This window comes from Labrus mixtus, unplaced genomic scaffold (genome assembly GCF_963584025.1).
Source record: "Labrus mixtus unplaced genomic scaffold, fLabMix1.1 SCAFFOLD_115, whole genome shotgun sequence".
NCBI classification, from domain to species: domain Eukaryota; kingdom Metazoa; phylum Chordata; class Actinopteri; order Labriformes; family Labridae; genus Labrus; species Labrus mixtus.
In genome coordinates, this window is record NW_026870352.1 from 95,001 (window position 1) to 110,000 (window position 15,000).

The window sequence follows — 15,000 nt, forward strand, 5'->3', positions numbered from 1 at the left end:
AGAGGAACACACACACACTGTCAGAGAGGAATACACACACACACTGTCAAGAGAGGAACACACACACACTGTCAGAGAGGAATACACACACACACTGTCAGAGAGGAACACACAATGTCAGAGAGGAACACACACACTGTCAGAGAGGAACCCACACACTGTCAGAGAGGAATACACACACACTGTCAGAGAGGAATACACACACACTGTCAGAGAGGAACACACACACTGTCAGAGAGGAACACACACACACTGTCAGAGAGGAACACACACACACTGTCAGAGAGGAACACACACTGTCAGAGGACAACACACACACACTGTCAGAGGACAACACACACACCTGAGGAACACACACACGCTGTCAGAGGGGAATACACCACACACACTGTCAGAGAGGAACACACACACTGTCAGAGAGAAATACACACACTGTCAGAGAGGAACACACACACACTGTCAGAGAGAAATACACACACACTGTCAGAGAGGAACACACCACACACACTGTCAGAGAGGAACACACACACACACTGTCAGAGAGGAACACACACTGTCAGAGAGGAACACACACACACTGTCAGAGAGGAACACACACACTGTCAGAGAGGAACACACACACACTGTCAGAGAGGAACACACACTGTCAGAGAGGAACACACCACACACACTGTCAAAGGACAACACACACACCTGAGGAACACACCACACACACAGTCAGAGAGGAACACACACACCTGAGGAACACACACACACTGTCAGAGGACAACACACACACACTGTCAGAGGACAACACACACCTGAGGAACACACACACGCTGTCAGAGAGGAATACACCACACACACTGTCAGAGAGAAATACACACACTGTCAGAGAGGAACACACACACACTGTCAGAGAGAAATACACACACACTGTCAGAGAGGAACACACCACACACTGTCAGAGAGGAACACACACACACACTGTCAGAGAGGAACACACACTGTCAGAGAGGAACACACACACACTGTCAGAGAGGAACACACACACTGTCAGAGAGGAACACACACTGTCAGAGAGGAACACACACACACTGTCAGAGAGGAACACACACACTGTCAGAGAGGAACACACACACACTGTCAGAGAGGAACACACACACACTGTCAGAGAGGAACACACACTGTCAGAGAGGAACACACACACTGTCAGAGAGGAACACACCACACACACTGTCAAAGGACAACACACACACCTGAGGAACACACCACACACACAGTCAGAGAGGAACACACACACACACACACACCTGAGGAACACACACACACTGTCAGAGAGGAACACACACACACACCTGAGGAACACACACACGCTGTCAGAGAGGAATACACACACTGTCAGAGAGGAACACACACACCTGAGGAACACACACACGCTGTCAGAGAGGAATACATCACACACGCTGTCAGAGAGGAATACACACACACTGTCAGAGAGGAACACACACACCTGAGGAACACACACACACTGTCAGAGAGGAACACACACACCTGAGGAACACACACACGCTGTCAGAGAGGAATACACCACACACGCTGTCAGAGAGGAATACACACACACTGTCAGAGAGGAATACACACACGCTGTCAGAGAGGAACACACCACACACACTGTCAGAGAGGAATACACACACACACTGTCAGAGAGGAACACACACACACTGTCAGAGAGAAACACACACTGTCAGAGAGGAATACACACACACAGAGAGGAATACACACACACACTGTCAGAGAGGAATACACACACTGTCAGAGAGGAATACACACACACTGTCAGAGAGGAATACACACACACTGTCAGAGAGGAATACACACACACAGAGAGGAATACACACACACTGTCAGAGAGGAATACACACACTGTCAGAGAGGAATACACACACACTGTCAGAGAGGAATACACACACACTGTCAGAGAGGAACACACACTGTCAGAGAGGAATACACACACACTGTCAGAGAGGAATACACACACTGTCAGAGAGGAATACACACACTGTCAGAGAGGAACACACACACACTGTCAGAGAGGAATACACACACACTGTCAGAGAGGAACACACACTGTCAGAGAGGAATACACACACACTGTCAGAGAGGAACACACACACTGTCAGAGAGGAACACACACACAGTGTCAGAGAGGAACACACACACTGTCAGAGAGGAACACACCACACACACTGTCAGAGAGGAACACACACAGTGTCAGAGAGGAACACACACACACTGTCAGAGAGGAATACACACACACACTGTCAAGAGAGGAACACACACACACTGTCAGAGAGGAATACACACACACACTGTCAGAGAGGAACACACAATGTCAGAGAGGAACACACACACTGTCAGAGAGGAACACACACACTGTCAGAGAGGAATACACACACACTGTCAGAGAGGAATACACACACACTGTCAGAGAGGAACACACACACTGTCAGAGAGGAACACACACACACTGTCAGAGAGGAACACACACACACTGTCAGAGAGGAACACACACTGTCAGAGAGGAATACACACACACACTGTCAGAGAGGAATACACACACACACACTGTCAGAGAGGAACACACACACACTGTCAGAGAGGAACACACACACACTGTCAGAGAGGAACACACACACCTGAGGAACACACACACACGCTGTCAGAGAGGAATACACACACACACTGTCAGAGAGGAACACACACACCTGAGGAACACACACACACGCTGTCAGAGAGGAATACACACACACTGTCAGAGAGGAACACACACACACTGTCAGAGAGGAACACACACACCTGAGGAACACACACACACGCTGTCAGAGAGGAATACACACACACTGTCAGAGAGGAACACACACACACTGTCAGAGAGGAATACACACACACTGTCAGAGAGGAATACACACACACACTGTCAGAGAGGAACACACACACACTGTCAGAGAGGAATACACACACACACTGTCAGAGAGGAACACACACACCTGAAGAACACACACACACGCTGTCAGAGAGGAATACACACACACTGTCAGAGAGGAACACACACACACTGTCAGAGAGGAATACACACACACACCTGAGGAACACACACACAGTGTCAGAGAGGAATACACACACACACACACACACTGTCAGAGAGGAACACACCACACACACACTGTCAGAGGACAACACACACACACTGTCAGAGGAACACACACACTGTCAGAGGAATACACACACACACTGTCAGAGAGGAACACACACACACTGTCAGAGAGGAACACACACACCTGAGGAACACACACACACGCTGTCAGAGAGGAATACACACACACAGTCAGAGAGGAACACACACACCTGAGGAACACACACACACGCTGTCAGAGAGGAATACACACACACTGTCAGAGAGGAACACACACACTGTCAGAGAGGAACACACACACCTGAGGAACACACACACACGCTGTCAGAGAGGAATACACACACACTGTCAGAGAGGAACACACACACACTGTCAGAGAGGAATACACACACACACTGTCAGAGAGGAACACACACACCTGAAGAACACACACACACGCTGTCAGAGAGGAATACACACACACTGTCAGAGAGGAACACACACACACTGTCAGAGAGGAATACACACACACACCTGAGGAACACACACACAGTGTCAGAGAGGAATACACACACACACACACACACTGTCAGAGAGGAACACACCACACACACACTGTCAGAGGACAACACACACACACTGTCAGAGGAACACACACACTGTCAGAGGAATACACACACACGCTGCCAGAGAGGAATACACACACACACCTGAGGAACACACACACACACACACACTGTCAGAGGACCCACACAACCATTGGAGGCTGATTGGTAGGTAACAGACATGTGATTGATTGACAGGTGGACCCACCACTTGCACTTCCAGGATCCTTTAGGGACAGTGTGAAGGGGCGGGTCCAGGCAGTAGGTGTGGTAGCTGATGTCACAGTCGTCACATAGCAACAGTCGCCCGGGGTCGCTGGCCTCGCCACACGCCTCACACACCGTACATTCCAGACAGCGCCACCCTTTGGTCAGGATGACTCGAGTGATCTGAACACCAGAGAGCGGTCAAGTTAACAAGAGGGTAACACAGAGACAGAGAAACTCCTGTAACCTGATACCCTAAGACGCACTTTTCATACATTTCTACATTTGATGGGAAACACAGCGACGCTAACAGGGCGGGTCGCGCCACTTTTTTACCATTTTTGCTCTGTCATGAGGTCATCAGGGGGCAAGGCAAGTTTATTTCTATAGCACATTTCAACAACAAGGCGATTCAAAGTGCTTCACACAAAACATCAAAAAGCATCATGACAGAAGAAAGAAAAGAAACATTAAAATAGAACATTAAAAAATCACTGAAATTATTAAATCTGAAAATATGTTCAAATAAAAAATATTCAAATGAAATTAATTGAAATAAAATAAATAAAAGAGTAAAAATAATAATAATAATTATAATGCAGAGTAAAAGTTTAAAATCTTATTAAAGCTGTTTAATTGAAGGCAGCTGTAAACAGGTGAGTCTTCAGGCCTGCAGTTTTCTGGGAGTTTGTTCCAGATCAGCATAGAAACTGAACGCAGTTAAATCAAACGGTGGTTTACTGCTCAGTAAGATGGTGGAGGGCAGGTGGGCAGCGTGACTCGAGGGACGAGGGGTCTAAAGCTGGTAGTGTGCAAACTCCACAAAGAGAACAACAGATGGAACTAAAAGAACATTGTAGATGTTGCTGAACATGAGAGAAATCTTGACGCGGGACGACAGTTTAAAGACCTCTAGAATCAGTCTTTTCTCTCATATTTCATTGTTTTGATGTGTATGTATGTCTGTGTATTTATTTTTAAAGATGTTGCTGCTTCTTTTCATCGTATGTGGAAAACATGTTTGTTGAAATGAAATAACCAAATGAATGAAGCAACTCTTTGAAAAAAATAAAATCAGTCTTTTATATCGGATTATTGAAAAGGTTAAATTAAGAGGTAATAAACATGTTACAGTCACAAAAGTACAAATCCTGGAATCATAGGAGAGTAAAGTGATGCAGACTGTGAGGCTGTGTTTACATACTGACCTTGACGTTGACGCAGTAGGGATGGTAACACTGTCCACACTGAGAACAGGCCAACAGCCGGCCTTCAGCGCCCTGACCAAAACTACCACACACCACACACATGTCCTACACACACACACACACACACACACACACACACACACACACACACACACACACACACACACACACACACACACACACACACACACACACACACACACACACACACACACACACACACACACACACACACACACACACACACACACACACACACACACACACACACACACACACACACACACACACACGTTTACTAATAGAGACACTACACTTTCAGACAGCTGATCATATGTTGGTTTATTCCCTCAGTCAACATTTTCCTAACTAGTTGATGGTCTCAACCTGTACACACCAGGAAGAGGGGAGGGGCTAGGGGTGGAGCTACCTGTGACTGACAGGTCACTTACATGTGTTGTTCAGTGTTTGCTTGGACTTAAAGAAACTCTGAGGTGATAACTGTTCATGTTTTCAGGAAGAATGTTTGTCAAAGGAAGTGACCATAATGGAGGGAAACCGTCGCCCCTCTCTAGCTCCGCCATCTTCTCCAAATATGGTCACTCCTGGTTCTTAAAAAAAAGATGGTGATGATGCATGTTTAGTAAATGATGGACCCATTAAGAGTCAAAGGGACCAGAAAGAGGGGGAGGAGGGTGGGGCTACCTGTGATTGACAGTTCTCAACCACAACAGGTTAGGGAGGTCCTAAAAGTGAGTGAGTCGGGTGGGGGGGGTGTACCTGTCTGAGGGTGAAGTGGTCGGAGGTGGAAAACATCACCACTGTGTTGTGCATGGAGTTCTCCTCCTCCTCCTTCGGCTGGAACGGCTCCACATACACAGACTGACAGAGAGAGACGACACACATCAACACCTCCACACCTGATAGAGCACCGGAGTGTGTGTGTGTGTGTGTGTGTGTGTGTGTGTGTGTGTGTGTGTGTGTGTGTGTGTGTGTGTCTTCTTACTCCAGGTGAAACGGGCAGACTGTCCTGAGTCTTTAGCCGGCTCCTTCCTCTGCCTCCTCTTCCTCCTCCAATGCTTCCTCCTCTGGACCTCCTCCTGCCTGGAAACCCTGAACCGCGACCCTGGGGGGGAGGGGGGGAGAGAGGCAGGAAGGAAGGAGGAGAGGAGGGAGGCAGGAAGGGAGGATGAGAATTTGGAGAGATGAAGGAGAAATATGAAGAGGAGTAAGAAACCATGAAGTCTCTGCTTTACTTAAACTTGCTGGATGTTACCATGGAAACAACAACAACAGTACAATGACCTCACTGACATCAGCTGGGTCCCCTCTGTGACCTGAAATGTTGGATCTTTAATGGACGTTAAGGTTTGTCTTTAAGGGGAACCTACATGTGAAGTGTTGAGATAATGTATTAATCTTCTCAGGGGACTCAGAAACCATGACACCGTGCCCGCCCACTCACCCACACCAAGAAATTCTACTCTGACTTCTGGCTTTGTCAGCTCAAGCAAACAACTTTTAAAACGCTCGTTTTCTCCATGGAGTTTGGTTAGAACAATGAATTTGAAATATTCAACCTGCATGAAAACACAGGGGAAGCAGCTTAGTGCATTCAGGTCATTCAAAGAGATTTTAAACGTCTTCAGCCTCGCTAGTCGCCACCAGAATTACTAGTGAGTTAAACGGATTATGACTAGGACACGACCGATTTGGGTTTGTGGCCGATACTGGTACGGATGTGAGGGAGAGAAAAAAAACAGACCCAGATACATTGGCCGATATCATCTTATATCTGTCTTTGATCTGTAGAGATAAATAGATATGACAGACATGGTGACGTTAAGCTGAAGACAGGAGGTGCTAGCACTGCTAATGTTAGCCACACTCTGCTAACCTACCGTCAGCTGGGAACATCTCTAGTGATTATGATGTCGTTGTGTCTCCCTTCATGTCCCGTCAGCTCTTAAATACAAACATAAACTTCTCCTGTAAACGGCGAGTAGTAACCTGAGGCGTTTGTGTTGCATTCTGGGAGTCCTCTAAGGGAGTCAGATGATGCATTAACCAAGTTAAAGTTTTATCAAAGAGTTATTAAAGCAGCGTCTCCATGACAACCAGGTGATCAGGAGGTGTGTGTGTGTGTGTGTGTGTGTGTGTGTGTGTGTGTGTGTGGGGGGGAGTTAGGCTGACAATAGGGTGCCCTTGTTTGTCACACGGTTACATCCCAGAGGGGCGGGTGGTAGTACACACAGTTAGTTAGTGGGTTAGTTGTTAGAATCTGCTTCTTTACCACTCTCATGCTCCAGAGGGGGGAGTCCGGTGGGAGGGGCTTAGGGCTGTCCCACCCTCCCTCCCCTGTGGAATCCTGGGAGGACGAGGGGGGGCTCACCGCCCTGCGATTACTCCACCACGAACCCTGAGGTAGGGAGGAGGAGAAGGTGGAGGGTGGATGAAATGAGGTCGAAGAAGTTGTGATGGGGGGGAGAAAAGGAGAAGGGGGAGTTGGTGGGGGACAAAATGCAGTAACATAAATGCAACAGCCACAAATTAAAATAATTCAAAAGGAAACGGAAGAAAATTAATCGGGCAAAACCAACAGATGTCTTAATGAGACGGTGTTACCATGACAACAGCATGCCAACAGTCATACTGGGACACACAGACTGGGAGGAGTCAACCCTCGTCACAATGACACATGCTAACTACACGTGTGACGCATCAATTTACCGCAGAGCAAATTGAGCGGGACAGGAAGTCATTAATACATCCGGTTTATTTTCAGAATAAAACACTCCATTTTGACGGACAACAACCTTCTGTGTATTTGCTAGGTAATAATGGTATAAAATTCCTCCATAAGCAAATCAAAACTGTCCCAAGTGATTCTGTAAAATTAATTATTAATTTGGTTTATTAGTCAGAATAAAAGTTAATTTAATGATGTGGATTTATTACGGCGGTGCTGGTTTGTATATTTTAGTTTGTAAAATACGTCCTTTTGAACCTGACCAGAAGTACTTTGTATTTCAGTCGGAATAGCAACTGACACGCCATCAGGAACGAATGAAGTCGAATTGAGAAGAACTCGGAGGAACTACAGTAACTCGATCTAAAAATCCAACATGGCCGCTACGTGCATCAACAGTAACTATTGTGTTGATTAGTAACTTTGTCATTTTGTGTTATTAAATTAATCTCTACATCGCTAACGCTGCTCCTCCTCCTGCTGCATCCCAACATATACATCACTCATCAAACATTTTCATGCTATGACCTGTGTGTGTGTGTGTGTATGTGTGTGTGTGTGAACATGCTGAAGAACAAAGAGAATGGATGCAGCAGATTCAGTGAGTGTCAGGTGAGCAGGAAGAGGAGGGGAGGATTTGGAGGAACAGCTTTCCAAACGAAACAAAATACATCCCATAATCCTCTGAGAGTGTAAGTCAGACTGTAACGTCTGAAACTTAATGGTTGATGGACTCTAAGAAGTTGTTTTTGTCCCTGACAGGCTCAGGTTGTTCTTCTAAGTGTGTGACATCGTTACAGAAATCATCCCCACACAGAGGGAAATGATTTTTTAACCACAAACAGCTGTGACATCACTCTGAGTTCAGCGAGGTAAAATCTTTTTTTTAAGAGTCCGGTGTGTTTGTAGAGAGTGATGCAACAGCTGCTTGTGGGGAATGAGAGACACTTCAGGTTAAAGCTCACACACCTGTTTGATCCTGGCTCGGCCCGGGGAGAACTTCCTCTTGGTGATGGCCGGTTTCCCCATTCCAATTTTAGGAGTGAGGGGGAGCACAGTGGTGGGCGGAGCCTGAAGCTGGACACAGAAATACATCATGATAGGTCAGATAGAAGAACGAGCAGAAAAGGAGAGGAGGGAATAAAAGGAGACACAGCGGTTGTCTTACCTTTGACAGAGGTGGAGACTCTCTGGCAGATGGGGAGGCTCGGTGATGAGGTGAGGGTGGGGATAAGGGAGGAGGGGTCATGGGAGTTCTAGCCGGGGAGGTCTCGGGGGAGGCCTCTGTTGAGAAGGGAGATTGCCTCAGACGGATGGAGAGGTCGTCTGAAGGCCTGGAAGAGCAGGGAGGAGGTCTGAGAGTACGACCCTTCCCCCGGCGAGAGAAGGGAGGCGGGCTGGGTGAGGAGAGGTGAAGGAAGGAGGGGGGAGGAGACGAGGAGGACATCAGCTTCATCACCTCCATATCTAAAGAAGGGTCCAGTTCCAGGACAGGGCTCATTGGCTCCTCATCCAGATCTGATTGGTCCTGATTCTCAGCTTCTTTTCTTGCTTCCTCCCCCTGCTCCTCTTCCACTGCACTATACTGCTCTATGATTGGCTGCTGCTCTTCAACCTTTTCATGAGTGGCTGCTGCTGGTTCAGTCACTTTAAGAGAGTCCTCGGTCTCCCCCTCCTCAGTCTCCTCTCGCTGTCTCTCCAAAGGCTCAGCATGTGATTGGTGCTTATCTTTGGTGGGTTCTATTGCTAGAGCAACAGGTTCAGACTGGTTCTCCGATTGGCTGCCATCAACTGCCCCATGACAGGAAAGTGTTTTGTCCTCTTGCATCCCCTCCAAACCCTTCATGGTCTCAGCTTCTCTTGGATCCTGTTCCTGTGGGGGGTCCTTTAGAGGAGGTGGGGTGTGGGGGGAACAGGAGGGGAGTAAGGCATTCCTGTGAGATGAGGATGGGGAGGCCTCCTGAGAGCCAGCTCTATATGGAGAAGGAGGAGGGGATGGTGGTGAGGTGAGGGGGGAGGCAGGAGGAGAAGGTGAGGGGGGTAGGGAGGGATGTTGTGTGGTGGGCGGAGCCTGCTGAAAGGGAGAGGCAGCAGGAGTGTGAGGAGGAGACTGATGGTGTTCCTGTTCGACTTCTGCAGAGAGAGGAGGGGGCAGAGTTCTCTTTTCTTACAGTAATCAGCAACTTATAACAAACACACACAGGTCAGTACGTACACAGTAAATCACTCAAAATGATAAAACACATTACAGGTGTTCTCTACCTGCAGGAACACAGACTTCCTCTTCTCCCTCCTCCTTTGTCCTCTCAGGACTCTCCTTCTCTTCTGGACTCCTCTTTGTCGCCTGATGAGGCTCTTCCATCTCCTCCTCCTCCTGCTGCGGCTGCTGTGGGGCATCTCTGTCCTCCTCTACCTCCTTCTCAGTCCTCACTATCTCCTCCTGCTCCTCCTGCTCCTCCAACATGCTGACGTCTGGACAAAAACAAAGACATGGTACAATCAGCAGAAAGAATCTGCTAATAAACAGATCTGCACATTTACTTCTGACTATAAGGGACAGTGTTATGGTATGTGTCTGCTTACAGCACCCTTCAACTGTTTTTAACTTTTTATTTACAAAATTAGCTGCTGACAAGACAACCTGTTCAGATCGTACAGACGTTCCAGGTACACACAGATATTTGCGAGCCATCTTGGAGAGTTGCATGTTTGTAGTGACTCTGTGGCTCTTCACTAAAGCAGTGTGCTGCTGACAGCAGAGAGAAGAGTCTCCCTCATGTAGGATGACTCTTCATTCACTGAGGTCAAGAGTGCATGCAATGGTCACTCTCTGCTGGGTTAAATGGCAAACTACTTCAGAAGGCCTAATGCGCTGACAGACTATATTTTGAATTTGAACGGCTCATTACAGATCGAATGGGAACTTTCTCCCCCATCTATGAATATATTTTTTTTATTTAGATTTTTTTTTTTTTTTTTTTACAGCTGATGCCGAGGGCAGGGTTAGGGTTAGGGTTTTGTGCTCCGGACACTGAACTGTTTAGGTTTTATGCTGATACAAGCTCTAAAGGAAGAGAAAAACTAGAGGAGACTGTAAAACATCAAGAGACAGGTAAGAGAAGTAAAAAGGAGGAGGTACTCACCCCCTGAGGCTGCAGACTCCCTCTCTGTTGGTGTGTGTCTCCGGGGACTGGAAGGACAAGACAGCACAGGGCCAATAGGACCAGGACTAGGGCTGATTTCAGACTGCACAGGGCTGACAGGACCTGGACTTGCCTCACACCTCAATTGGCTAACAGGACTAGGACTGGAACTAGCCTCAGGTTGCACAGGACTAGTAGGACATAGACTAGGACTTGCTTCCAGCCATGCAGGGTCAGGACTAGCATTAGCTTGTATATCTCCAGATTGTGGAGATTGTGAATGGTCTAGGCTTGGGGGACTAACAGATGTAATGGTTGGACTTGAGCTCAGCATCGCAGTGTTATCCTGAGCCAGACCAGAATGAGCAGGACTAGCTTGAGTGGATGAAGTATTAATGGGGGTGCCTGGTCCTTGACTGAAGGGGATTCCAGAGACAGCGCTCATTTGATTTTCAACTGCAGACCTGTCAGGAGTTTGGGGGGGACTAGCTGGGGACAGGACAACCTGGCTCAGATAAGCCTGGTTAGGGCTAACAGAAGATGAGTCATCACCAAGGGAACATGCAGATGTTGGGCTCTGCTGCCTAATACTGTCTGAAGGTTCAACCAGACCACAGTTCAGCTGATCCACACCTGGGATCACAGTGCTCTTGATTTGAGAGCTGGCCACAATGTTCTCATCTAAAGCTGAACTGGCTAAAGCAGGGCTGTGCTGTTCCACAGGGAGGCCAGGACTGGTTCCAGTGTCAGGAGCTGGGCTATAGTGGGGGCTACCTGTGGGGCTATGATACGTTTCACTGGCCTGAAATGGACTTTGAGGTGGACTAACATAGGCAAAAGGACCATGTGCAGGGCTGCTGTACGTGGTGCTTACTAATGAGGGAGAGGTTCTTTGGACTTGGCCTGAGTCAGCACAACTAGAGGTGCTTTCTATGTGAACAGGACTAGCTTGACCAGCAGGACTAGACCTAGGCGGACTATGAATGACACCAACATCAGTTAGGCTAGCAGAGCAGGACTTTGTCTGGCCACTATGGCTCAGATTGTGGCTAACATAGCTACTAGTCAGGCTAGTATCAGGCAACCTACAGTGTGGAGGACTAAAGAAAGTTGGACTTGGACAGGGGCTCTTCTGTACTGGAGACATCTGTGGAGGACTGCAGGTACTTTGGACCAATAAAGGACATGACTGACCAGGATGTGTGGTACTACTCTCTTGAACATCCACAGAGCCTATCAGATTGTGGCTACTATCAGCTTCTGTGTAGACTGGGCTTACATGAGTAGGGCTAAATTGAACTGGGATGTCTGGAGTTGATTGAGGATGACCAGAACAAGTTTCTGACAGAATAAAGGGACTACCAATGTCCACAGCTTCCTCAGACTCCTGAGATGGGTGTGTGGGTCCCGCCAGTGTGGTTGAGGGGCTAGCTGATTTTAATGAAGGGCTTGTCTCTGCAGCTACAGGGCTGACCGGGACAGGGCTAGTCTCCACAAGCATGAGGCTAGAACAGGCCTGAAAAGAGCTAGCAGGGCTTGTAGGCATCTTACTGGCATGGGTGGGGCTAGCATCAGCCGAGCTTTCTTGGATATGTATGGGGCTACCTTCATTAGCTTCTGTGCAGTGTGATGCTCTGTCACGAGAAGGACTCTGATGCATGGGGCTAGCTCGGGGAGATATTCCCTCCATCTCATCAGCAGAAGGAACGCATGTTAGGCTACTGTGTTCTGTTGAAGTGCTAATGTGAACAAGGCTTTCTGGTGTGGGTGTGACTGGCACACAAAGGGGGGTAGAATTATCTGGACTGTGGATGATACACTGAGTAGGCCTAGGAATATTTTGGAGTTTACCATCGGTGCTGTGGATCTCACGAGACACCGTGGACAGGATGGAGGTGGGGCTAAGATGAGCAAGGCTATTTTCCAGTGTTTTGCCTTCAGGGTTTGGACTCAGCTGCAAGGTGCTATGCTCCAAATACTGCAGTTTTGTGGTACTGGTTGGGATGCATTCCTTTGCAACTGTTGTCTCTGTAGCAAGCCGAGAGGGAAGAAGGCTAAGATGTGAAGGCCTGTCAGGCTGTGAGGAGTGGGCCTGTGATGGGCTTGCAGGTTGTGACAGACTACACCTTGCAGTTCTGAGTGGGGACTGTGATGGGCTACATGGTGCCGAAACAGGACTCAATGAAGCACGCCTTCTTGCTCCCTTGGTAGACCTACAGTCGACTGGTAAGAGGTCCTGGTCCAGTGTAGAAAGGTCCTGCGTAGTCCCAGGACTTAGTTGAGCAGGGTCGCTCAATCCAGGGCTCTTCTGGTCCAGTGTAGGTTCAGTATCCTGTGTGGGACTGTGTGTCTGAGATGTGCCAGCTTGTGTGGGGCTATCTGTTGTAGAACTGGTAAGTGATGGTGGGGGGCTGTGCTGAGGCTCTGTGGTGATGATGTGAGTAGAACTACATGGTCTGTCTAGCTGGGTCTGTGGAGCATTGTCCTGCACAGGACTCTGTGATGGTGAGATCTTTTGTGGCTCTGCAGGCACCATCTCAACGTGGACAGGACTAAGACCTGCCTGGTTCAGACTGTGCGGGGAATGTGTATGGCTATCCAGTGTGGGACTCAGCTCAGGCTCTGCGGCTGTAAGCTGATCCTGTGTGGAATTGTGGGAAGGGCTCGAGGAAGTGCAACTGATGTGGCCAGGACTTTGCTGATCCTGTGCTGAAGTCACATAAGGAGAGCTTTGTTGCAGTTCAGAAGGACTAGGAGGGCAAGGCAAAGGACTTTTTGGTAGTTCTGCTGAACTAGAGTCGGACTGTGTGGGGCTTTGCGGAAGCTCTGCTAGACTCAGGTGAGGTGAGATGTGGCTTTCCTGTTGTACCTCAGTATCAGGGTTAAGGAGCCCAGAGGTTTCCTGAAGCCCTGTGGAGTCAGGATGAGATGGCGCAGGACTTTCTGGTAGATCTGTTGGGTCATAATTAGGCATCCCAGAATTTTCCTTAAGCCCTGTTGGGTCAGGTTTAGAATAGACAGGACTTTGTGGGGGTTCTGTTGAATTAGATAGAGATGTCTCAGGACTTTCCTGAATCTCTGAAGGATCCGGGTGAGACTGGGCAGAAATTGGTTGGAGCTCTGCAGGATCGGGGTGAGACTGGCAAGGACTTTGATGGAAATCTGAACCATGAAGGTCAGATTGGCCAGGAGTTTCCTGCAGCTTTGAAGGATCCAGGTGAGATTGGGCAGGACTTAGTTGGCGCTCTGCAGGATCCAGGTCAGACTGGGCAGGACTTTGTTGGAGCTCTAAAGGATCCAGGTCCGAATTGGCAGGACTTTGTTGGCGCTCTGCAGGATCCAGGTCAGACTGGGCAGGATTTTGTTGGAGCTCTGCAGGATACAGTTCCGAATTGGCAGGACTTTGTTGGAGCTCCATAGGATCTGGATGAGACTGGGCAGGACTTTGTTGGAGCTCTGCAGGATCTGGGTTAGACTGGGCAGGACTTTGTTGGAGCTCTGCAGGATCTGGGTGAGATTGGGCAGAACTTTGTTGGAACTCTGCAGGATCTGGGTGAGACTGGGCAGGACTTTGTTGGAGCTCTGCAGGATCTGGGTGAGATTGGGCAGGACTTTGTTGGAGCTCCATAGGATCTGGATGAGATTCATCAGGACTTTGTTGGAGCTCTGCAGGATCTGGGTGAGATTGGGCAGAACTTTGTTGGAACTCTGCAGGATCTGGGTGAGACTGAGCAGGACTTTGTTGGAGCTCTGCAGGATCTGGGTGAGATTGGGCAGGACTTTGTTGGAGCTCCATAGGATCTGGATGAGATTCATCAGGACTTTGTTGGAGCTCTGCAGGATTTGGGTGAGATTGGGCAGAACTTTGTTGGAACTCTGCAGGATCTGGGTGAGACTGAGCAGGACTTTGTTGGAGCTCTGCAGGATCTGGGTG

At 48.4% G+C, this 15,000-nt stretch overlaps 1 protein-coding gene across 1 annotated transcript in view; it reads right to left on the reverse strand.

Annotated features, from left to right (window-relative positions):
* LOC132970601 (histone-lysine N-methyltransferase 2C-like) overlaps nucleotides 1–15,000 on the reverse strand; it is an 89,874-nt gene that overhangs the window by 67,769 nt on the left and 7,105 nt on the right. The window contains exons 10-18 of the mRNA XM_061034461.1: nucleotides 11,067–15,000; nucleotides 10,186–10,395; nucleotides 9,092–10,056; nucleotides 8,893–9,000; nucleotides 7,468–7,593; nucleotides 6,181–6,300; nucleotides 5,955–6,056; nucleotides 5,175–5,279; nucleotides 3,968–4,149 (exon numbers count right to left, since the gene is read on the reverse strand). The exon at nucleotides 11,067–15,000 is cut by the window's right edge and continues 1,441 nt beyond it. Of these exons, the coding sequence (XP_060890444.1) occupies nucleotides 3,968–4,149; nucleotides 5,175–5,279; nucleotides 5,955–6,056; nucleotides 6,181–6,300; nucleotides 7,468–7,593; nucleotides 8,893–9,000; nucleotides 9,092–10,056; nucleotides 10,186–10,395; nucleotides 11,067–15,000 (5,852 nt within the window). The remainder of the gene's footprint in view (nucleotides 1–3,967; nucleotides 4,150–5,174; nucleotides 5,280–5,954; nucleotides 6,057–6,180; nucleotides 6,301–7,467; nucleotides 7,594–8,892; nucleotides 9,001–9,091; nucleotides 10,057–10,185; nucleotides 10,396–11,066) is intronic.